Source organism: Pimephales promelas, chromosome 22, assembly GCF_988280905.1.
Source record: "Pimephales promelas chromosome 22, fPimPro1.hap1.1, whole genome shotgun sequence".
Classification (NCBI taxonomy): domain Eukaryota; kingdom Metazoa; phylum Chordata; class Actinopteri; order Cypriniformes; family Leuciscidae; genus Pimephales; species Pimephales promelas.
In genome coordinates this window covers 1570007-1594222 of record NC_142790.1, presented here as the reverse complement: position 1 = coordinate 1594222, position 24216 = coordinate 1570007, and the positions used below count along the sequence as shown (strand labels likewise).

At 38.0% G+C, this 24216-nt stretch overlaps 1 protein-coding gene across 4 annotated transcripts in view; it reads left to right on the top strand.

Annotated features, from left to right (window-relative positions):
* nrp1a (neuropilin 1a) overlaps positions 1-22605 on the top strand; it is a 79630-nt gene extending 57025 nt beyond the window's left edge. Inside the window, exons 8-17 of one of the 4 annotated variants that reach the window (XM_039690521.2) lie at positions 584-728; positions 5084-5415; positions 6832-6976; positions 13566-13655; positions 15188-15244; positions 18233-18376; positions 18452-18729; positions 18816-18912; positions 19764-19817; positions 21219-22605. In XM_039690521.2, coding sequence (XP_039546455.1) covers positions 584-728; positions 5084-5415; positions 6832-6976; positions 13566-13655; positions 15188-15244; positions 18233-18376; positions 18452-18729; positions 18816-18912; positions 19764-19817; positions 21219-21505 — 1629 coding nt within the window. In that variant the 3' untranslated portion in view covers positions 21506-22605. Of the gene's footprint in view, positions 1-583; positions 729-5083; positions 5416-6831; positions 6977-13565; positions 13677-15187; positions 15245-18232; positions 18377-18451; positions 18730-18815; positions 18913-19763; positions 19818-21218 lie in introns of all 4 variants that reach the window. The other 3 variants (XM_039690519.2, XM_039690518.2, XM_039690522.2) reach the window with 3 other exon arrangements.
* The last annotated feature ends 1611 nt before the right edge of the window (positions 22606-24216 follow it).

Sequence of the window (24216 nt, the reverse complement as noted above, 5' to 3'; positions counted from 1 at the left end):
AGACATGGTACTATCAACAATTGCTGATTGTGGATTCTTAACTCTCTTTAAGTTTGTCTCATATTAAAAGCAACTGAGAAAGTGAGCTTTAAAAATCAGCTGACCTTTATACAGTGACAAGATGCTATGTACAAGGTTGGATTTGCCTTCATTTGTCTTTCTTGTAGCTTATATCCAGATCCTCCCTTCACAGAGAACATGGGCTAGCTGTCAGCAAGTTTCAGTGTTCATGGACATGGACACAATTTGATTCATCGCCATGTCTGTTGAAACAACAACAGAGACCATTGTAACTGAAGAGTCCAGATAATTCAGCGCTAGTTGTAACCCAGACTCTGACATCACAAAGTAGCTTTTGTATTGCTACACAGTTGGCTCCAGAGATGATCCAATTCAGGCCGTATTTAGGTTCTCACATTTGAAGACGCTGATCTAAACACATTCCTGTCATTTCTCTGTTCTCTGTTTTCATTTTTCTGTCATTTACTGTTAGGTGAGTCCCAAGTTACAAAGGTCTGTCCTTGGTGGCTCCCTTAAACAAACTGTGTTAATAATTAATGTGTTTTTGTTCTTGGTTTGTCAGATTTTCCAGGGTAACACCAACCCAACCGATGTAGCGAAAGCCGCGTTCCCCAAGCCCGCGTTGACACGATACCTCCGGATCCGACCCTACACCTGGGAGTCCGGCATCGCCCTGCGGTTCGAGGTGTATGGATGCAAAATCTCAGGTTGGTTTCAAAAGAACTGGTTCTTTTCAACAGCACAACTGGGATTCATCAAAAAATTCAAGTGTTAATTCAGATTCGGAAGCAGTTTTTTGTCAACACACCACTCCATCATGATCTTTCAATTAGATGGTTTACGTTTTGCTTGCTTTGGAGACAGGCGTACGGAGAAGTGTTTATTCATGCCTCTGAAAGCCATGTGCGAACCGCGCATGTGCAATAGTCAAGGAGCTATTGCATTACAGACAAGTGTTCGCGTCAACAAAAAGGACAGTGTATTCATGTTTCCCCACGTTTGGATGTACTTCATTCAAAATGAATGGCATGCACAGCATGCAACCTCGCCACTTCTACCGCATTTCTCTCCTCTGAGCTTTAACCTCTCGTCGGCTCACATACACAGATGTACATATTGCACATGCAATTGTGCACGGCGAGATCTACACCCACCAGCCGCAGTCAGGCCCAGCTGGCCCTGGCCTAATTTGCATACTCATCTGCATGTTTTGGCATGGCTCCACCCTACAGAGCTTTGATTGCAAAGGCTTTCGTATCATCAGTGCCTCCCTGCTGAGAACATTTCCTCAAATGTGTAGGAGGAGGGCGAGTTTGTTTTCCATCACGCACCGTCTATCAGCTTTATATTCAACATGCATAGAGGGTGTGTTTTTTAGACTCTGTGTGTGTGTACACAGATTTAGCTCTGGTTGTATATTTGTGTGTGTATGTGTGCGGTTCACCGCCGATCTGGAGCGCAGCTGTTGCAGTCATGTTTTGGACGGGTGAACAGACCGCATTCTAAACACATCACAAGAGCGAAGGCCTCCCTGTGACATCATCAGTGTGCATCGGGTTCCCTTGTGATGATGCGGCCAGAAAAGAATGAATTCGAAATTAGAAAAGAACATCCCCCTAGTTTCCCTTACCCTTTTTTGTTTGTTTTTTGTACAAGGTGCCATGTTAAACATGAAGATATACATGTTTCTGGATATTTACCAGTATGTACTACCAAGAATGTCCAAAAAACATGAAATACCATATTTATTTAGTACAAAGGAATAGATCAAAATACCATAGTATTACTATTGGATGTCAGTACTGTTTGCAAGGGCATATACCAAGGAAATATACTTGTTAGCAGTGTTGTAGTCGAGACCACCTCACTCGAGTCCGAGTCGAGACCGAGACCAGAGAGAGTCGAGTCCGAGTCAAGGCCGAGTCCATAGAGAGTCGAGTCCAAGTCGAGTCCGAGACCAGAGAGAGTCGAGTCCGAGTCAAGGCCGAGTCCATAGAGAGTCGAGTCCAAGTCGAGTCCGAGACCAGAGAGAGTCGAGTCCGAGTCAAGGCCGAGTCCATAGAGAGTCGAGTCCAAGTCGAGTCCGAGAACAGAGAGAGTCGAGTCCGAGTCAAGGCCGAGTCCATAGAGAGTCGAGTCCAAGTCGAGTCCGAGACCAGAGACGGTCGAGTCCGAGTCGAGACCGAGACCAGTGAGGGTTGATTACCTAATTTACTTTTATTTACTTAGAGAAATCCTTTTTTATTTTACTGAATTTACTTCACTTTTAAAAAATATGATCAGTTTAGGGTAAAAAGGCCACATAGTAGGTGGTTTTAAAAGTAATTTTATTACAATTTGTCATGCGCAGTTGCGCACTAGAAAATCACCAATCACTGGGCGTGTCAATCAATTTAAAGAAATATTTTATTAACATACATTAATAATCATGAAAAATATTTTAAATTGAACTCGAGTGGATTCGGGAATAAGTCCAATAATAAGAATGTTCAAGTACGAGTTAATTCCAAGTCCAAATGCACACGAGTCCATGACAAGACCAAGACCATTAAAATATGGTCTCGAGACCGAGTCCGAGACGAGTCCGAGTCTCGAGTACTACAACACTGCTTGTTAGAAACCATTATGATAACCATTCATTACCATGGTACGTATTAAAGTACCAAGGTATTACATTGACTATGACTGTGTACACACAGAGGATGCCGGCTGGCAGTTAGAAGGTGGTCTGATAGGCTTTCCACAGCCATTAATAAACTTCCTCCCGCTGTTTGTAAATAAAACCATCTGTGTGTGTGTGGTCATCCAGCTTATGTGCTGTGCACAGACCAAACCAACAATTGAAACACGTGATGCATGTCAACCAGTCCACCCTCAGGGTGTGTCTGTCAGGGTCTACCACACCAGGAGCTTCTACCAAGCATCCCCATCTGAGATCCATAAACAGGAAGACAGTCCCAGCCAGCGGACTGAAAATAAACTTGGTGGACTTCCAAACTTTGAGCTCCAACCACCCCAGTGCAGATCTTTTTCATTCAGATCCCGAAACAATTCGGCATGCATATATCAGAAATTACACACAGAGACATCTTGCAAATCTGGCAAGGGTATGAGAAACCCAACCTTGGCTGTACATCCACAAACAAACAAAGGGAAAATCAAAGTCCCATGCGTTTGTTGTTTTAGGAGCCTGGAACTCACATTTGGACTCTGTGCAACTCCTGAAGGGGTCACAGACAAGTGCTCTTTCCGTTCCAGAACTACAGAGGAAGTTCCCTACATCAGTACAAAGACAGTGTTGTGAATGAAAACTCTGTTCTGGTGGTATTTCACGGGACATTAGGTCCATCTGTGACTAGTCCAAGATCGTCTCTGACGCTTTCCTGCTCCACGGGTGCCGATCGTAGATTAAGGTAGTGCTGGCAGGTCACGAATCCCACAGCGTTGAAGAAGTCGTGACACGCAACTCACAGACAGTCAGTTGCTCGGCGCTGCATGCCTGATCATTTCCCTCAAATTCAGCATGCCTTTACCTAAAGTAGCAAAGCGTGAAAAATCGTATTATGAATGACGGAACAAAAAGTCAGTTTGTAGAGGATGAAGGAGAAAGGTGAAAAACAAAAGAGAACAGGACTGAGGATGGCTGCTCGGAAATTAAAGGTAGAAGCTCTAGAGAAAGGCTTTAATTAGGTAGCTTGAGAAAAAGAGCTAATGCACAAGGTCATTGGTGAAAGGATGATGGAGAGAGAGAGAAACAAAGAGAACAAGAGGCTTCTTATCGCTACTGTCCACTTCATCTGTCTTTCCGGTGCAATGAATGTCTTTCCTTCTCTCTCTGTTGAGGCTCTTTATGGCCTGTGACCTCTTTAGGTTGTAGTTAAGAATGTTTCCCAGCTCACTGAGACGTGACCGTTTCCACCAAGTTTATCAGCCAACGTAATTTTTTCTTCTCTTTTATTTCTCTTCCACTCAGACTCATCCACTTACAGCTAATCTAATTTTTGCTAACTATGTACTCAAACAACTCCCTCTTTCTCCGTGTCCATGTGTTTTATTGGCATGACAAATAATGGTACAATTGTTTTGCCACTGCAGTGGTAGGTTAGACAACAATCTAAGGGATCAGGTCAGGGGATCAGGATATGGCTGGTTCGGTTGGGTTGGGTGCCATAACCACACAATCCGGGTCCGAATGCATCTTTCTCCATTGATCGCCATTCAAAGGTTTTTTGAAGGCTCTTAAAAGCATGAAATGTACATAGGCCATGTGTCCACCAAAGCGTTTTTAGCCAGTTAGCTCTGCCAGTTCAGACTGATCTCATGAAGTAGCGTGTGTATGACACGCCAATTCGTATTTCCATTTTTGGCGTGCTATCAAGACGCATAATCGCTTTTCAGTGTGTTTATGAACGCCGTTGACTTAACGTTATTACTGTATATAAATATATGACTTACCTCAACCCCGTCTCTCAACCTAACCGTCACTGGGGTTAATGGCATTTATGAGTGTTCCCTTACCATCCTAGGGAAAAAAAAGTCCGCTCCCCAGATGTAGATCTACATTTTGCTTCGATTCGTGCGGACATTTGACGGCGTTTACAGACACGCGGAATCACTCAGACGTTAATGGTGTAGACATACACGCGGATAGTTCAAAATGTGTAGAGATAACACGCCACTTGACTCGAAAGTGGCGTGTATGTTTACGCAAAAGTCATGATGTCATGTTGGCCAGTTGATGTCATTGTAGAGAAAGAATGTTGTGACAGTTGGTTGGTGTGGTATTAGTCCCGCCCCTTCTCCACTGTGATTGGACAGCTGGGTAAAAAGTGATCGTGATCATGAAAGAGCACTGCGTTTTACCCAAAGTCCAACTCTGGGCGACCTGTAAAAACGTTCAGTGCCTCGTTGCGCGCATGGCGTTCTAAAAATGCGCCGCTCCCATTGAAAACATACAGCAGACGTGTGGAAATACGCTTTGGTGGACACACGGCCTTAGGTTAGTCAGTAGGGAAAAGTTTGAAACTTTCTTCAATCTAACCATTACTTTGTCCCTCAACAGAGTACCCATGTTCAGGAATGTTGGGAATGGTCTCGGGCCTCATCGCAGACTCTCAGATCACGGTCTCTTCCCACACCGAGCGCACATGGGTGTCAGAGAACGCTCGTCTGCTGACCAGCCGTTCGGGATGGACGTTGTTGCCGCAGCCCCAGCCGTACGCGGACGAGTGGCTACAGATAGATTTGACCGAGGAGAAATTGGTCAGAGGTTTGATCATCCAGGGAGGCAAACACCGTGATAACAAGGTCTTCATGAAGAAGTTTCGGCTGGGCTACAGCAACAACGGATCTGACTGGAAAATGGTGATGGATGCCACTGGCAACAAGCCCAAGGTAAGATATGGGGGAGCTGGAAGGGAGTTGGACATAAACTGGATGCTCATTTAAAATGGTTCTTCTGAGATTGTTTATCCTGACTTTCAGGAAATGACTGAGTTTAAGAAAATTGAATGTGGAGGCAGTGGAGCTATAATATATTCTTCCAAAAGCCTTTAGACGGACAGAGGAGAGAATGACAATAATTAGACTAATGCTGTGAGCTTAATATTGGGGAAATGTCTCAAACCCATTCAACAAATACTAATAAATTAAACCATAACAATAGTCGTAAGACAAAACAAAATAATGTCACACATATGTTTGGTCTTAAACCAAAATCAACTAGAGATGCACCGATATGAACATTTTGGCCAATACCGATAATTCTTTATATTCGAAAGTCGATAAGTGATATTGACCGATAAATATAAATCCAAATTTTTTTATAATTTAAAACAAGTCACCATTAAAGGCCATGTCCCAAGCACACAATTATAATGATGTTCTCATTATAATTTGATGTAGCTTAGATGTCATGAACTGAATTTTCCTTTTTGAGGTGATTTCAATCATATTTCAAGCAATTCAAAACCATTATAGTGAATCCATTATTTATCGGCTTTAAGATATTTGCCAAATTTTCTTATTAGGCTGATAATGATAACATTACAAATGAACATATATCGGTCAATACCGATATGGTGGCCGATATATCATGCATCCCTACTAGAACAATAGAATCAAGTACATAGTATAGTGCTCATTAGCAATCAAAAACGCACATGAACCACATAAAATTTGTCTTTTTTTGTGGAGCATAGACTATGTGCCTTATCCCCTATCACAAAAAAAGGAAATTGGAGCATTAGTCCTGGAAGGCCCCTTTCAAAACCCTCATATCTCTTTTTTAGCTTGAAGGACAAAAGGAGACATATTAGCTCTGATGGCCATTAATGTTCTTTCATGACTCCTCATCTTGTTCTGTGCCTCTTTGTTACCTCTGGCGAGTGTCTTTCTGTCTTTTCCTCTTTTTTCTGTCTGTCTCCTGTGGTACCTTGTGTCTGGGTTGTAAGTCTTCAGAAGTGTGAAGTCAAAGGCGGATGCTTTTGAAAAGCTGAGCATCCTGCAGTCGTAGACTGCAGTTTTAGCCCGCAGCCTTTATTTTTTGAGCTAGCTCAGCCGTACGGTGTCAGAAATAAAGTTGAAGACTTTCTTTTCTCTAGTGCTTTTGTTGCATTAGACATACAGCAGAGCCCAAGTTAAGAAAGGTGTGAGATGTGAGCTCGTTCTTTCATTAATTCTCTGTTCTCGGCTTTCCCTGTCCGACTGCTCTTAATAAAACTTTCCCCTTTATCTTTTCCCACTTTTCGAGTTCTCCTTCTCTGCTTGACTGCTAACTATTGTCTTGGACTTTGTCATTGTTCTTGGCAGATTTTTGAGGGGAATTTGAACTATGACACACCAGCATTGAGGACGGTGGAGCCCATATTGACACGCTTTGTTAGGGTGTACCCAGACAGAGCCACTCCTGCTGGGATGGGACTTAGACTGGAACTCCTGGGCTGTGAAATGGAAGGTAGGTTGAAATCTCATTAACTTGTCAAGTCAAGTCACCTTTATCTATATAGCGCTTTTTACAATACAGATTGATTCAACGCAGCTTTACAGAGATAACAGGAAAATAATGTTGCAGCAATATTGTTTAATATAAAATGAAACGTCCCCAACTAAGCAAGCCAAAAGCCAATGGCGACAAATGTACAAACACACACACACACACACCACTGCTGAGGAGTTCTCAAATACTAACATACGTACATTTTTTCAGTTTGCAGCAACTGTTGCACAGCGGTTTTCAATGTAGTGTAACTTAGCAAGTTAATTATTTGTAGAATACATTTAGCACATTTTAAGTCTCATTGCATTGCCCACAACTTTGTAGTCAAGCAATAAACTTGTTTGTGAATCATAAGTGAATCATAATCTGGGGTGTGTGTTCCCATCCAACTCGCTGCTTCACTACCATAGTACGACGCATCGTTGAAGAAATCATCTTTTGCTCAAAAACATAATGTCGCAAATTAGTTGTTCAGCCACGTTAGTTAATGATGTCATAACTTCTTCTTCTTCTTTTTTTTTTTGCTATAAATTATGGACATTGCATCTGAGAACTAATTCTAATTTTTCTCAGTTATTTTGATTTATTTACAGATTCAATCATAGGCTCGTTCTTACGTGTACGCATCTTAAAAAACAGCGCTTTAAATCTCTTGACGTAAATGACATTTGTACATATTAGGGGTTTCATCAACTAGTCGACTAGTCGACTGTCACAACCACTAGTTGGCGCTGTTGGCCTTAGTCGACTAGTCGGAAACAAAATGATGACATATATATAGATATTTTTTTTGTTAACTATCCCTTTAAATACAAGCGGCAGTACTATATACTATAAGCACTATAAGGCGCACCTTCAATGACCTATTTTAGAACATTTTTCAAACGTTTGACTGGGTTTGCGTTATGCATCCACTAGATGTGCTAAAGGGAATGTGTGCGGCGTCGGAGGTGAGGCGTTTATTTAGTAAGCGTGCATGAGCGCGCTGGGGCGGGCACGTAACTTACATTCGCAGCCTGCTGACAGCAGTGTCTGTTCGTGTGTGTGTTAGAGAGAGCGCTCGTGAGCGGGAGATATTTTATACGAGGATGAACTGGCCGTGTGACAAAGCGGATGGATTATAAAGCTTGAGAAAAGGCCAGATTGAGAAAATTAAAGGCTTTTAAGTGCGCTTTATAGTGCGGAAAATACGAGTACTATACTCTCGCTTTTAGACCAGCACGCGACGTGTTTAATATAGCCGCATATTAGCCTACACCAGATTTTCTCTCAAATGTTTGCTTTCACTTTCTATATGGGGAGGCTGCACTTTTGACATAGCCAATTCTGTTTATGTAAACATTGTACGTATTTAACAGTATTAGATTAAGACTCGAAAGATAACTTAGTCCAGTATTCAGGCGCTGTTTGACAGGGTTCTAATGCCTGTGAGCGTCGGGGATATGCCGCGCGCTCAGGAAAGCGCACGTTAGAACAGCGCGTGAATTAAATGTTTAACCGGCAAGGCTTATGCAAACAATGAACTTTTGTGAATTGCAGTGTCCCGTACCAATTCCTTAAAGTGTGATGTGTAGGCTACGTCGCGTTGTACAGTTGAGAGGCGCCAGAACTGATAGAATGCACTGTAACACGATACTACTACCATATTTCTTCAAAAGCAGATCGTGGAGACATTTACTATTCATGTTGTCGCACACCCCTAGAATAAACCATCTAACGACTAGTCGACTAGTCGTCGACTGTTATGCAAAACTAGTCGACTAGCAAAAATCAGTAGTTGTGAAACCCCTAGTACATATATGTATTCTAAATAAAATATATAGATATACTGTATGTACTGAATGTCAACTTACTTATTTTGCTCAAGATAAGGATTTGTTAAAGGGTTAGTTCACACAACAATGAAAATTCTGTCAGTATTTACTCACCCTCATGTTGTTCCAACCCCGTAAGACCTTCGTTCATCTTCGCAACACTAATTAAGATATTTAAGATATTAAGATCGCTCCTGCATACTAGTCCATAGGCTTCTTGAGGGAATGACTCTTGCTGGCATCGAAAAGTCATCAAAGACATCGTTAAAATAGTCCAAGTGACTACAGGGGCTCAATCTTAACTTTATCAAACGACGAGAACACTTTTTGTGCGCAAAAAAGCAACAAAAATAACGACTTTATTTCAACTATTCACTTCCTTCTCCATGAGCCTGTAGTCAGTTAACGTAGTGTGATTGCGTAAAGCTACGTCACACGTAGGCTCACTATTGGCCGACGCTGGTCATGTGTGTGTGATGCGTGTGACGTACAATAACAGAAGCTTACGCTATTAAACTAGTAACCTGACTCGAGGCAGAGGGAGAAATAAACGAATAGTTGAAATAAAGTCGTTATTTTTGTTGTGAACACAAAAGTATTCTCGTCGTTTGATAAAGTTAAGATTGAGCCCCTGTAGTCACTTGGACTATTTTAACGATGTCTTTAATGACTTTTCGAGGACAGCAAGAGTCATTCCCTCAAGAAGCCTATGGACTAGTATGCAGGAGCGATCTTAATATCTTAAATATCTTAATTTGTGTTGCGAAGATGAACGAAGATCTTACGGGGTTGGAACAACGTGAGGGTGAGTAAATACTGACAGAATTTTCATTTTTGGGTGAACTAACCCTTTAAGCTTTTTCAGTGCTGTTCGTTGGAACTATGGTTTCGGGAAACACTCGTTACACTATGATGATAGCGACGTAGCTTACGCCATAGTTGGCTAACGATGCTTTTGGGAAACGTACCCCATGGTTGACAAGATGATTCACTGATTAATTTGCGTCCATACACTTTTCTCTTAAATAACTTCACTTTGCTAATACCTCATGATGATTTTGTATACGCCCTAGGAAATTATGGATAGTTTTATACACATGATGGACAGACCAGCTGCACTCGGAAGACATATTGTCTAAAGCAAGTGAACAAAAGTCCTCAAGTGTGTGGTCATGTAGTACAGATGCTGTTTCATTAAATTTGGACTTATCCACTCAGGAGAACAGGGTCTGGCTTAGCTTTCTTCATAATCACTTGTCCCGCCATCAAAGGATGTGTCCTACATAGAAACGCAGGGGCCTGTGGCACTCCTAAATAACAGCTGGAGATAATCTTTGGTCCACCTGCCTTGAAGGATTACGGAAAGGTCCTTGATGTCTTTCCCTCTGTCTTTCTTTCTGAATTAGTTTAGCTCTGATGGGGGGGGTGTGTGTGTGTTTTCTGTTGAGGCAGCGTTAAGTGGATTTACATATTGGATTTCCGAGAGACTGTGAGACTTGCTTGTGTAAGCCACAGCATCCCATCGGGAGCTTCAGTCGGATGATAATGCTTGTTTTCACTTTTTAACGCCAGCACAGTCCAACACTTTCTCTACCTCATACACACACGTGCCCACTCCTAACAGCAGGGTGGCGAGTCCTAGCAGGAGTGTGTGATCAACAATGCAGTCCAGAGCCAGCATGATGACCTCTCCGCGACCCCTCGGCTTTAGAGACTCTCTTTAAAAGGCGCTCACAGCTCCCGTTTCCCTGCTCATTTTTCCCTCCTTCCATCCCGGGAAAGCCCTACAGGCTTATGGGCAGCTCATTACAAGCTGAGAGTAAACACAGGGCTTTAGGCAGATGTAGGCAAAGGCCACATCCAAAGGGGCACGGGCCGCCATAATGAGAGGACACAGCAGTTTCAGGCCCAGGGTGGAGCATAACATCCTCAACCCCGAGCCCAAACCAGTCACGCACAGGACTGTATCAAAGGCCCACAGACTTGGAAAGACTACAGAAAGCGCATAATCATTAAGATGATTTGTGGATACGGGACGGAGTCGATCCGTACGGACCAGGCCCCGTGATTCGGCACGCATGCGGATTAACTGTTTAATTTAACCATCCGAGAGTGAACGTTAATAGTTTGGACGTGTTTTGTTTTGCCAATTTAGACATTCAAACAATTTCAAATGTGGAAGAAGAGGCGTAAATCGGGACTCGCGCATTATCTGAGAGAGGCGCGTTTCAGACAGCACTCCAACACTGTTTTGATTCCACTTTCGGACACACTAAATGATGTCTAATACTTGTCTAAATATCCGTCTCGGTTATGTCATAAGCAGTGTTGGGTGTAACTAATTACTAAGTACTAATTACTAAGTAATTAGTTACTGTAATTTAATTACTTTTCCCTTAAAAATGTAAAGTAAGGGATTCCTCTTCATTTATCTGTAATTTAATTACAGTTACTTCTGATGTAATTGAGATAAATACTGTGTATAGATCAATCTGATCTCACAGTGATTTGTATGCATTTTATGAGGTGTCTAAATATTACGACCGCACTCGTACAAATTCGTATGAATTATTGTAAAATATGTATTGAAAAAGTGTGAATTGTCATGAGATCAGACATAAAACAATAGTGGGTTTAACATCAAAATGTATCGTCTGATGCTAAAAAGTATGTTTTTATAATGTAACCTTCTCCACCTTGGTCAGTTTAAGGATAATTCGTGCAATTTTAGTATTTATTTGAAAGAATTAAAACAGATTCATGTCTATCCTTGTATTATTCAGCTGGTTGAGATTGATATGGGATTTTGAAAGTAATTAGTAATTAAAAGTAATTAAATACTTTTCTAGAGAGTAATTAGTACAGTAATCTAATGACACTGTTGAAGAGGTAATTAGTAAATAGTAATTAATTACTTTTTTAGAGTAACTTACCCAACACTGGTCATAAGTGAACAGTTGAGAAAGAAACCGGATGTTTGTCAGTTTTTTCTGTCTGTGGATTCGGTCTTAAAGTGACAGACTGTTGTCTGTGTCATCAATGTTAATAAATCGAATAGTTTACCACAATATATTAGATCATTATCAACCCTTTGTGAGTTCAAAAGACATTTTAAAACATATTTTTCCACGTTGGCTTCTGATCATACATGAGTGTCGAGAAACTACTGTCACAGATGTCGTTTTTTTAAAACTGTAAAACCGTATTCTGCACTCTAAAAAATGCTGGGTTGTTTTAACCCAATTTTGGGTCAAATATGGACAAACCCTAAATGTTGGGTTAAAAATGTAGTGTAAAAATTTAACCCAACGGCTGGGTTAGTCCATATTTGACCCAAAGTTGGGTTAAAACAACCCAGCATTTTTTAGAGTGTGGACAAATGTGGGCAAAATAGTTTTGATTTATTTTTTTTAAAAAATACTTCCCTTGATCTGAGCGGTACAAGACTTGGCTACTTTTCCTAAGTTTGCCTCCTGAACACACACAATTTTTTGGACTCAATTCTACAATGTTAAGTGGGTGAAAAAACCTCCTTAATCTTGTATTTGGGTCATAAATGGGCACCCATAGAAATGAAATGAATGGGGAAAACTGTAATTTAGAGCATTCTAAAATAAGCCAAAATAAGACACCAGGTGACAGCAAAGTCACTTCATCTTTAGGTTTTAGCTCTAAGAACGTATTGGAATGATATTTTAATGCAGTAAAAATAAAACATAAAAATAAGCATAATTTACATACAAAATATGGTACTTTTTGAAGTAAATAAATTCAAAAATACCCCCAAAATAAAAAAAAAAAACACCATGAATGCATAGACAAAACTTTATCGAAGACAGTGATATAACATTAGGATCACACCTGAGTCCTCTGTGCCCACATTTGTCCACAATTACAGGATTAAGGGCTATAAAGTGAATACGGTTTAAGATATATACCAATAATCTGAGATATTTTGCATATTCTTTATTTATAGTAAGCTATTTGTGTTTGTTATTTTTTATATATTTTATTGTTTGTGCAGCACTATGGTCAACATTGTTGTATAATTATGTACTTTATAAATAAATTGGAATTAATATAACAAAATACAGCTAACAAAGATTAAACTAAATGTAATGTCTACAGTGAACAAACAGTGTTATTTTACATTTAGGCTTAATTATTAGTTTCTGTACCTGAATACTACCGTTAGACTTTGTAACTTTGTTATTTAGTATTCATCTCTGCTTGTAATGTATTTGGTCTTATTGTATTACTGACTGTTCACTTCTGCTTAGACATACACTTTAGTTCGTTTTATTGGTTAATGTTTTTATCTTGTGTTTTGACCTTAATACTTAGTACACTTGGGTTAAATATGGACGAACCCAATTGTTGGGTTAAAAATGTAATTAAAAAATTTACGATTTAAGTTGGGTAAAAATTTTAAATGACATTTTTAACCCAACATTTGGGTTTGTCCATATTTGACCCAAACTTGGTTTGAAACAACCCATCATTTTTTAGAGTGTATATACAAATTCTTTGCTGATCTGAAAAATGATCAGATCCGTGACCATAAATGATCCGAACCGTGAATTTTGTGATCCGTTGCACCACTATTTGTGGAGTGACCTACAAAAAAATTACCATGGCACACATGGGCATTCGGCTATCAATGATATGCCACGGTTTTTGTGACTTGTTGCTTGATTGCGTGACTCTTGTGACATCTGTCTTTGTCTCTGCAGTGCCCACAGTGCCTCCGACTACACCCGCGGCCTCCACCACGCCTTCAGACGAGTGTGACGATGACCAGGCAAACTGCCATAGTGGAACAGGTGATGACTACGACCAGACAGGTGCTAACACTCGCCTGCAGAGACTGCACCCTTGCTTACTGCATCCCGCTCCCTTTGCTATGCTAATCTCACTAGAACCACACTTACCATACTACTCATGCTAGACATGAAGTATACGGTGCATGGGATGCAAATTTTCTGTATGCATCTCATATTGAAACAAAGTACTGCATTTGCCAAATGTGCTCCACTTGACCTTCCATTTCATTATAAAAGCCAGACAGTGATGAATGAACGGCGAGCGATATCAAATGCAATCTCAACATCTACTTTGTGACTTTGTGGTCTGCCAAAAGTTTGCGGTTTTTAATGCAAAATTGGATTAAAAATGCAAATTTACTGCATTTATTTATGAGATGTCCCACAACAGCATACAGTTTAAATGGTTCGTTATCCTTGAATACTACATACCACTTCACATTCATTTAAAAACAGCTGTATACATATTTGTATGTAGAATTCAATACTTACAGTAACTAAATTTACTGTTTGCTTACTACTTTACATAATGCTTTACATAATATTGAGGAATTAGTATGCACTATCCAGTATACAGTAGAGGACGTTATTATTCGATTCCACTTCATTTCATTTCATAACTCATACACTGTAAAAATGAATATGCTTTATCTAAACAATAGAACTGTGGCAACAGATTTAAAGCAATATTATTAATTACATTTAACAAATTCGAATTGAGTATTAATTAATCAAATTATTCCTTAAAAGTTAACCATTTAAAATGAGTAAAGTTTACACCAAAATATTGAACAAAAATATCTTACTAACAGACAGGCGTTAAAGATTAATTAAGAACTCTTTATTTTATAAAGCCTGATGTTAACAAGCAGAATCACTGAAGGAGAAAACCGGCATTTTAAAACAAACACTGATCACCATAATGGTGACTTAAATGTATGTTTTTTTTGGTTGTTGTTGTAAGTTTTACTCATTTTAAATGGTTAACTTTTAAGGAATTAATTTGATTAATTATTACTCAATTCTAATTTGTTCAATTTAATTAATAATATTGCATGTAATCTGTTGCCACAATTTTTTTGATTAGATAAAGCATATTCATTTTTACTTTTACAGTGATATCATAAAGTTACGAGTACCTCACCATATGTAGTATACGGTATGATAGTGTCCATTCACCACAGCCATAGCCTGCACTACTAAATTCTTCTTCTCCTCTTCAGTTGCTAAAACTAACAATAGATTTAACATTCTGCCTCTAATCTTCACATCAGTGCAGTCTCACAGAGTGTGTGTTGCACAGAATTACACTTCCCTCTGTTAAATGCTCAAAGTAAAGGTTCCACATGAAGAAACATGTACTGTATTTGCATGTCTCATCTGGCAAAGCACAGTTAAAAAATGCTAAGCACTCACAAAGAGGGGAATTAGCACAGTCGGATCCGTTCCTCCTGATAATGCCTGAATAAAACATTACCCAGTGTCTCGCTTTAACGTTTCATCTAATGGCCTTCACTATGTCCACACTACAGGAGGAACCACTGCGCCAGAGACGGCCACAGAGATGAGCACCATTCCAGGTGAGAAAGGTACTTATCTTATAATACTTCCCCTCTTTGTGCCCTCGCAATCTGTAATTTCTTTAATCATCTCACTCTCAGAAAAAAAGGTACAAAAGCCGTCACTGGGGCTGTACCTTTTCAAAAGAGAAAACTTTTGTCCATTTTAGGTGCTAATATGTACATTTTAGGTGCTAATATGGACATTAAGGTGCTAATATGGACATTAAGGTGCAAATATGTACATTTTAGGTGCTATTATGTACATTTTAGGTGCTAATATGTACATTTTAGGTGATAATAAGTACATTTTAGGTGCTAATATGGACATTTTAGGTGCTAATATGGACATTAAGGTGCTAATATGTACATTTTAGGTGCTAATATGGACATTTTAGGTGCTAATATGGACATTAAGGTGCTAATATGTACATTTTAGGTGCTATTATGTACAGTTTAGGTGCTAATATGTACATTTTAGGTGATAGTATGTACATTTTAGGTGCTATTATGTACATTTTAGGTGTTATTATGTACATTTTAGGTGTTATTATGTACATTTTAGGTGATAATAAGTACATTTTAGGTGCTAATATATACATTTTAGGTGCTAATATGGGCATTAAGGTGATAATATGTACTTTTTATGTGCTATTATGTACATTTTAGGTGCTATTATGTACATTGTAGGGGCTAATATGAACCATTAAGGTACCAATATGCACCCTTTAGGTACTTTTGAAAAGTACAGTCCCAGTGACAGCTTTTGTACCTTTTTTTTCTGAGAGTGTGGGTGTTGCCAATGCAAACTCTCTTAAAGGTGCGGCGTGCCATTTTTGAATTTGCAGAAACCACTATAAGAAAGCAGATCATCGGTCACTTCCATGAATAATTATTTTAAATAGTGTTTAAAGTAGCCTGTGTATTCATTTAAAAAAGGGATGCTGAATTGATTTGACTTATTTGAGAATTACAGAAATGACACACTGCACCTTTAAGAACGCAAATTCTCATTGTATGTTTTGTGTGTTCAGTTTGGTTGTTTGGGCTATTTAATTATAAGTGAGATGAGTATGTAATCTTGTTTGTGAAGTGTTCTTGTGAAAATCTATAAAGAGCCCCTTTGATTTGCTCATTCAGCATAATGACTGATTAGCCATTCAAGACTGCTCACTAATGGGCAAATGAGAACTGCCCCTCAACTGACCTTGCCTAATTAGCCAGTGTGTGTGTGTGTGTGTGTTTGGCCCTGTCTGAGCTTCGTCACAACATCAAAACAACTGAATAGAGTGACGGTTCTAATAAGTGTGTGTGTGTGTGCGCGCGCGTGTGGTCCTGGTTGGTTAGCATTGAGTAGATGTGTGCGCTTTCTATTATTGGATGTGGTTTACTTGCTATGACAAGCATTCAAAGCTGGTATAGCGTTCTGGACTGCGGTGAAACGGACCCTCGCCCTGTCCTCCACTGCGTCAGACACAATCCACTTCAAGATGGAAAAGAAGAAATACCGTTTAATTGGAAACTGGCATTTTTTGCCAAAGCTGCGGCTTTTAATGGGAAATTCTTTCCTCCGCATTCAGTGAGCAAATACCCTCCGAAACTCGCAGAGAGTCCTGGCATTATTAAGCGAGGCTTTATTAAACTGTCTAGAGAAGAAGCGCTGAGGATATGCAGACACCGGTGTAGCTGACATACTGGACGAGCTCTCTCTCTCTCTCTCTCTCTCTCTCTGGCTCTGTATCTCTCGCTCAATCTAACGTTAAATCCCTCCCTCGTTTTTTTCACGTCAATCTCGATTTCAAAGCTTTATTGTTTTGTACGGTGTGTATTCTCTCTCAAGATCTAGCTATATTTGGTGTATATGTGGATTTGGCTCAGGCATAAAAGAAGTTGGAATGGATTTAGAATGTTGGGATTTTCTAATTGTAAAATAACTCTCTATTGCCATCAAGTGGCCAAAATAAAACATTACGTTGTGGCCTGTGGAGTCGAATCAGCCATATTCAGCCACAAGTTCAGACCGCATTCAAAGATCAAGTTAAGACAGTTTCTTGAAAAATGTTACAGAAATAAAACCAAAGCCTCGTAAATTTCCTGCTCATTCAATTGAGATTTAAAAAAAGAAACCGATCATGACTATTTTTTTTCTGTCATACATAAACCACTGAAATGATTAGCCTACTTTTTTGTTTGAGAGACGCGAGCTAATGCTTACGATAATTTCACAGTGATAAAACAACTTAAAAAAATCATAATGGTATTATATAGGACACAATCGTTCAATATTATTCACATATATTTATATTGTTACAAAAGATTTTCTTTTAATCAAATAATCCTGAAAATTTAAACGTATGAGGGTTTCCTCAAAAATCTGAAGCTGTTTTCAACACTGATAATTTATTGAGTTTCTTGAGCATCAAATCATCATATTAGTGTGATCATGTGACACTGAAGACTGAGTAATGATGCTGAAAATCACAGGAATAAATTACACTTTACCATATATTCACATAGAAAACAGATGATTTACATTAGAATAATATTTCACAGTTTTTACCATATTTTTGATCGACTAAATGCAGCCTTGATGAGCAGGAGACTCTTTCAAAAAATTTAAACGATCTCACCAAACCCTAATTGTACACAAATTGCATCATATTTATTCATATATTATATTTCAGAATAGTAAAATATATTAATATAATTATAAAAAATATTATCATTGATTAACTATAATAAATACAAATAATAGTTATTATGAAATATATTATAAAAAATATTCTGTTAAAAAAAAGAGACTGTTTGAGACCTAAACTGGGTAAACAAACTTATAAATCACACAGAATTATTATTATTATTATTATTTTATGTAGAAATGCAGAATGTTTCCTGTGATGGGCAGGTTTAGGGATAGGGGCAGTGTAAAGGAATAAAATATACAGTTTGTACATTATAAAAACCATTACGTCTATGGAGAAAGTGAACCAGACTGTGTGTGTGTGTGTGTGTGTGTAGCGTTCCTGTGGTTTGCCTGTGACTTCGGCTGGGCCAGCGATCCCTCGTTCTGCGGCTGGAAGTCAGAGGACAGTGGCTTCAGGTGGCAGATCCAGTCCAGCGGCACCCCGACCCTAAACACCGGCCCAAACATGGACCACACAGGTAAGAGAACAAGTCAAGCGGTCTTACAGCACAGAGAGAGTGAATCCTTCAAGCTCACACACTCTCCTGCCTCAGGTGGATCGGGGAACTTCATCTACACGCTGGCGACCGGAGCGCAGGAGACAGAAGTGGCTCGGTTAGTGAGCCCGTCGGTGTCGGGACAGGACTCGGACCTGTGCTTGTCTTTCTGGTACCACATGTTTGGGTCCCACATCGGCACGCTCCACATTAAACAGCGCAGAGAGACGAGCCAGGGCTCAGCGGACGTCCTGCTCTGGACCGTCAGTGGACATCAAGGCCACCGCTGGAGAGAGGGCCGTGTGCTGGTCCCCCACTCCAGCAAACCCTACCAGGTATTCAAGGATATCCAGCAACGATTCCCTCATGTCACGATTCGACACATGTCACCATACTGAACTCACGATCCCATATATTTCAGGTGGTAATTGAAAGCGTAGTGGAGAGGAAAAGTTGGGGAGACATTGCCGTGGACGACATCAAAATCTTAGACAATCTGAAGATGGACGACTGCAAGGGTGAGTCAATACAGAGCAAAACTTTACAGTGTCCTTATTACATGCACTTACCATAGTAATAACTATATTTTCAAGATTTGTTATCACAACATATTTTATTTTGTCAAATCAACTTTATAATAATTTATTTAGTTGAGATAACTTATTATTTTGAGTTTCTGATCTCCTTCGTTGTATTAACTCACTTTTTCCAGTTCAATCAACTTAAAATTTTAAGGCAACCAGGTTACTTACTTTTTTAAGTTAAACCAATATTTTTTTTACAGTGTAATTACAGTACAGGCAACTAACCCTAAACCAAACCCCAATCCATATCTCTAAAGTACATGTTGTTAATTAATATTACTCTGTACTTAAATGTGTAATAAAAGACACCTAAAATAAGTGTAACCCAAAACTGACAAATTTGTCAAAATCTTAAAAAAAAATCTACATTGTTATTTTACTCCTATTATGAACAAGGCAAAAGAAGTTACAACATGTTAAAATATTTAAATAATATGAATTAAATAAATTCAATTAATTAATTTAAAAAAAATCATTTCTAGTCGATTGTGATGTGATTGTTTTGTTATTATTATGTTTACTAATTTATAACTGATTACATCATTTAAACATTGACATAACTAGAATCAAAACATATTATATGGCTAACTTTTCTGGGTCTAGAAATCACACTTTTAAAGTTCACTCATAAATAAAAATGGCAGTTGTTGAGGGAACGTATTAACATAAGAAATATTAAAGGCAAAAACAAGACTTGTTGTAATGTTAATGTTAATTTGGTGCAGCTGAGAGATGACTACATTTGTCTATACATTTCCTGACTGTTTTACGTCGCCCTGTTGCAGACCCAGATGTTCCCGCAGAGCCGATTCAACCCGAGGACACCTTCAATGAAATCAGTAAGTCTTCTTCACAAATGCTGAATCACTGATGATTGGACATCACTGAACCAACCTATATACATTCATTTCAACCACCAAAACTCATTTTTATAGGTTTAATCAGGTAGAAATTACGGAAGCCCTGAACCACAATGTAAAAAAAAAATCCGTAAAAAAAATATTATAGTCGAAATATTTTGAGAATAAAGTCGAAACATTTCGAGATAAGAGTCGAAATATTGCGAGAATAAAGTCGTAGCATTTCAAGATAAAAGTCTAAATATTGTGAGAATAAAGTCTAAACATTGTGAGAATAAAGTTGAAACATTTCGAGAATAAAGTCGAAACATTTCGAGATAAAAGTCTAAATATTGCGAGAATAAAGTCTGAATATTGCGAGAATAAAGTCGAAACATTTCGAGATAAAAGTCTAAATATTGCAAGAATAAAGTCTAAATATTGCGAGAATAAAGTCTAAACATTTAGAGAATAAAGTCTAAACATTTCGAGATAAAAGTCTAAATATTGCGAGAATAAAGTCTAAACATTGTGAGAATGGAGTCGAAACATTTTGAGAATAAAGTCGAAACATTTCCAGATAAAAGTCTAAATATTTCGAGAATAAGGTCGTAGCATTTCAAGATAAAAGTCTAAATATTGCGAGAATAAAGTCTAAACATTGTGAGAATAAAGTTGAAACATTTCGAGAATAAAGTCGAAACATTTCGAGATAAAATTCTAAATATTGCAAGAATAAAGTCTGAATATTGCGAGAATAAAGTCGAAACATTTCGAGATAAAATTCTAAATATTGCGAGAATAAAGTCTAAATATTGCGAGAATAAAGTCTAAACATTGTGAGAATGGAGTCGAAACATTTTGAGAATAAAGTCGAAACATTTCCAGATAAAAGTCTAAATATTGCGAGAATAAAGTCTAAACATTTCGAGATAAAAGTCTAAATATTGCGAGAATAAAGTCTAAACATTGTGAGAATGGAGTCGAAACATTTTGAGAATAAAGTCGAAACATTTCCAGATAAAAGTCTAAATATTGCGAGAATAAAGTCTAAACATTTCGAGATAAAAGTCTAAATATTGCGAGAATAAAGTTTAAATATTGCGAGAATAAAGTCGAAACATTTTGAGATAAAAGTCTAAATATTGCAAGAATAAAGTTTAAAAATTTTGAGAATAAAGTCAAAACAATTCGAGAATAAATATTTATTCTCGAAATATTTCGATTTTAATCTCGAAATGCCACGACTTTATTCTCCGAATTATTATTATTTTTTATGGATCTTATTTTTTTGATACGTTGTGGTTCATGGCTTCTTTAAGAAATAGCTGTTTGCGGTAAAGAATCCAGGTTTGCAGGTACTCTCACAAAGGCTTTGTTTTAACGCCGGTTCTCTTCTAGTTGTGGACATCACTGACTTCCCTGAGATCGTGGAGAACCATGAGATCAGCGGAGCCGGGAACATGCTGAAGACGTTGGACCCCATCCTCATCACCATCATCGCCATGAGCGCGCTGGGAGTGTTTCTCGGCGCCATCTGTGGTGTGGTTCTGTACTGCGCCTGCTCACACAGCGCCATGTCCGACAGGAACTTATCCGCCCTGGAAAACTATAACTTTGAGCTAGTGGACGGTGTCAAGTTAAAGAAGGACAAGCTCAGCTCACAGAACTCGTACTCGGAAGCGTGAGGCATCAACCAATGAGAGGGAACCTCTCCTCAGGGAGGGCGGGGCTAAAACGGACTGCCGATGCCATCCGATTGGAGGAGGACAAGGCTCTGTGGTTCAGTGAACCAATGGGAGGACGAGGGACTGAGCCGTGCTTTTCTCAGGAGCTGCAGTGAACGGAACCTACCAGTAGGGGGACACTGTGTACAAAACATTGAATTCAAGGATTTAAAAGAAACAAACGAAAAAACAAACAAAATGAAAAATAAGAATATGTACAGATGATTGAAATTATTATTTTAATTTTTTATTTTATTGTTTTGTATTATTTTTAGTTGATCATTTTTACAATCGGATGCTGGTGTTGAGACCAATATATAATAATGTTATAAAGTATTTATCTTTTTTTTTTCTAGGAGGAAAAAAAAAAATCATTTATTTTTTATTTTAAAAGATTGTTTCGCGCTTTAAGGAGATGTGTAAAAAAATAAAATAAAAACCCAAATGAACCATATACGACCAAGGGACGGTAATTACCCCATGGTAGGGTAAGGATCAAAGGGGGTGGAAGATCATCCAGCCCTGATGCATTCTGGGTATGGTTCAGTCAGTGCCTTTGGTACATCTTTTTTGGCCTCCTCGGTTGTTGTTGTTTTTTTGGGTGTTTTTAACCCTTTAGTTCTCAAAAAAGGCTGTCGGTCGAATCTGCAAAACAAAACCCGGTGAATTCATAAGCGCTTTAATGTTGAAATCCTGCATATTGTACATAAGTTTTAATATATTTTAATGCCCTTTTCAAAGAAACGAGTAAAAGGACAAAAAAAGAAAGCTGCAGTATCCCTTTTTTCTTGGGTTGTATGTTGTAAATACAATCGTCGGACTGTTTTGTGAAAGTGAAACGTGTGCTTTTTTTCCCCGTCCTGTTGGGTTATTTTGCTACGCTCCCAAAAGATGCAGAACAGATCCAGTGCACATTTCATCACATCCATCATATCAACGTTATAATCACAACAAAAAGAAACAAAAAGCTCATCATTGCCTTGCTTTGTATTGAAGTGAGCACCAAATATCTCATCGAAGTGCTCACTCCAGCATCCGTCGAGCTTGAATCAGCTCTCGCATCAGTATACAGGTGGTGTGTACTGTCACTTTAAGAGTGGTGCTATTAAAGTACTGTTTTTTTCTCACTATTCTCATGCGCGCGCTTGATTGCGTGATGATGTCATAGTGGAGTTCTGTCGTTGGCCTTGTGTCTGTACCAAAGGACTGTTGCCTCAAACTGCAGGGTCCAATCACAACCACCCATCGTCATCATGTGACATCTCCATCTCATCTCATTGGTTCTGAACAGACAGCTGGTTTCGTGGCTCATAGGCCTGTGTCACACGTCCTGCTTCCGGAACGCGGAGTAGGGATTCAGAACTTCCGGTCAACGGTTTCATGCGAAAAAATATCGTAATTCTGAGATAATTAACTCGTTAGTTCAGAAAAAATGATTTTTTTTTCATGAAATAAATATCTCGTAATTCTGAGATAATTAACTGGTTAATTCAGAAAAACAGAGAAAAAATTTTTTTCATGAAATAAATATCTCGTAATTCTGAGATAATTAACTTGTTGATTCAGAAAAACAGACCAAAAACTTTTTTTCATGAAAAAATATCTCGTAATTTTGAGATAATTAACTGGTTAATTTAGAAAAACAGAGAAAAAAAACTTTTTTCATGAAAAAATATCATAATTCTGAGATAATTAACTTGTTAATTCTGAAAAACAGAGCAAAACTTTTTTCATGAAAACATATCTCGTAATTTTGAGATAATTAACTGGTTAATTCAGAAAAACAGAAAAAAAAACTTTTTTCATGAAAAATGATCTCGTAATTCTGAGATAATTAACTTGTTAAATCTGAAAAACAGAGAAAAAATCTTCATGAAAAATGATCTCGTAATTCTGAGATAATTAACTCGTTAATTCATAAAAAAAGAGAAACAAACTTTTTTCATGAAAAATGATCTCGTAATTCTGAGATAATTAATTTGTTAATTCTGAAAAACAGAAAAAAACTTTTTTCATTAAAAAAATGTATTGTAATTATGAGATAATTAACTCGTTAATTCATAAAAAAAGACAAACTTTTTTCATGAAAAATGATTTCGTAATTCTGAGATAATTAATTTGTTAATTCAGAAAAACAGAAAAAAACGTTTTTCATGAAAAAAATATCTTGTAATTCTGAGATAATTAACTCGTTAATTCATAAAAAAAGACAAACTTTTTTCATGAAAAATGATTTCGTAATTCTGAGATAATGAACTTGTTATTTCAGAAAAACAGAGAAAAAAATCATGAAAAAATATCTCGTAATTTTGAGATAATTAACTGGTTAATTCAGAAAACAGAAAAAAAAACTTTTTTCATGAAAAAATATCTCGTAATTCTGAGATAATCAACTCGTTAATTCAGAAAACAGAAAAAACTTTTTTCATGAAAAAAATATCTTGTAATTCTGAGATAATTAACTCGTTAATTCATAAAAAAGAGAAACAAACTTTTTTTTTATGAAAAATTATCTTGTAATTTTGAGATAATGAACTTGTTATTTCAGGAAAAACAGAGAAAAAAAATAATGAAAAATTCTCGTAATTCTGAGATAATTAACTCGTTAATTCAGAAAAACAGAGAAAAATGATCTTGTAATTCTAAAATAATTAACTCATTCATTCAGAAAA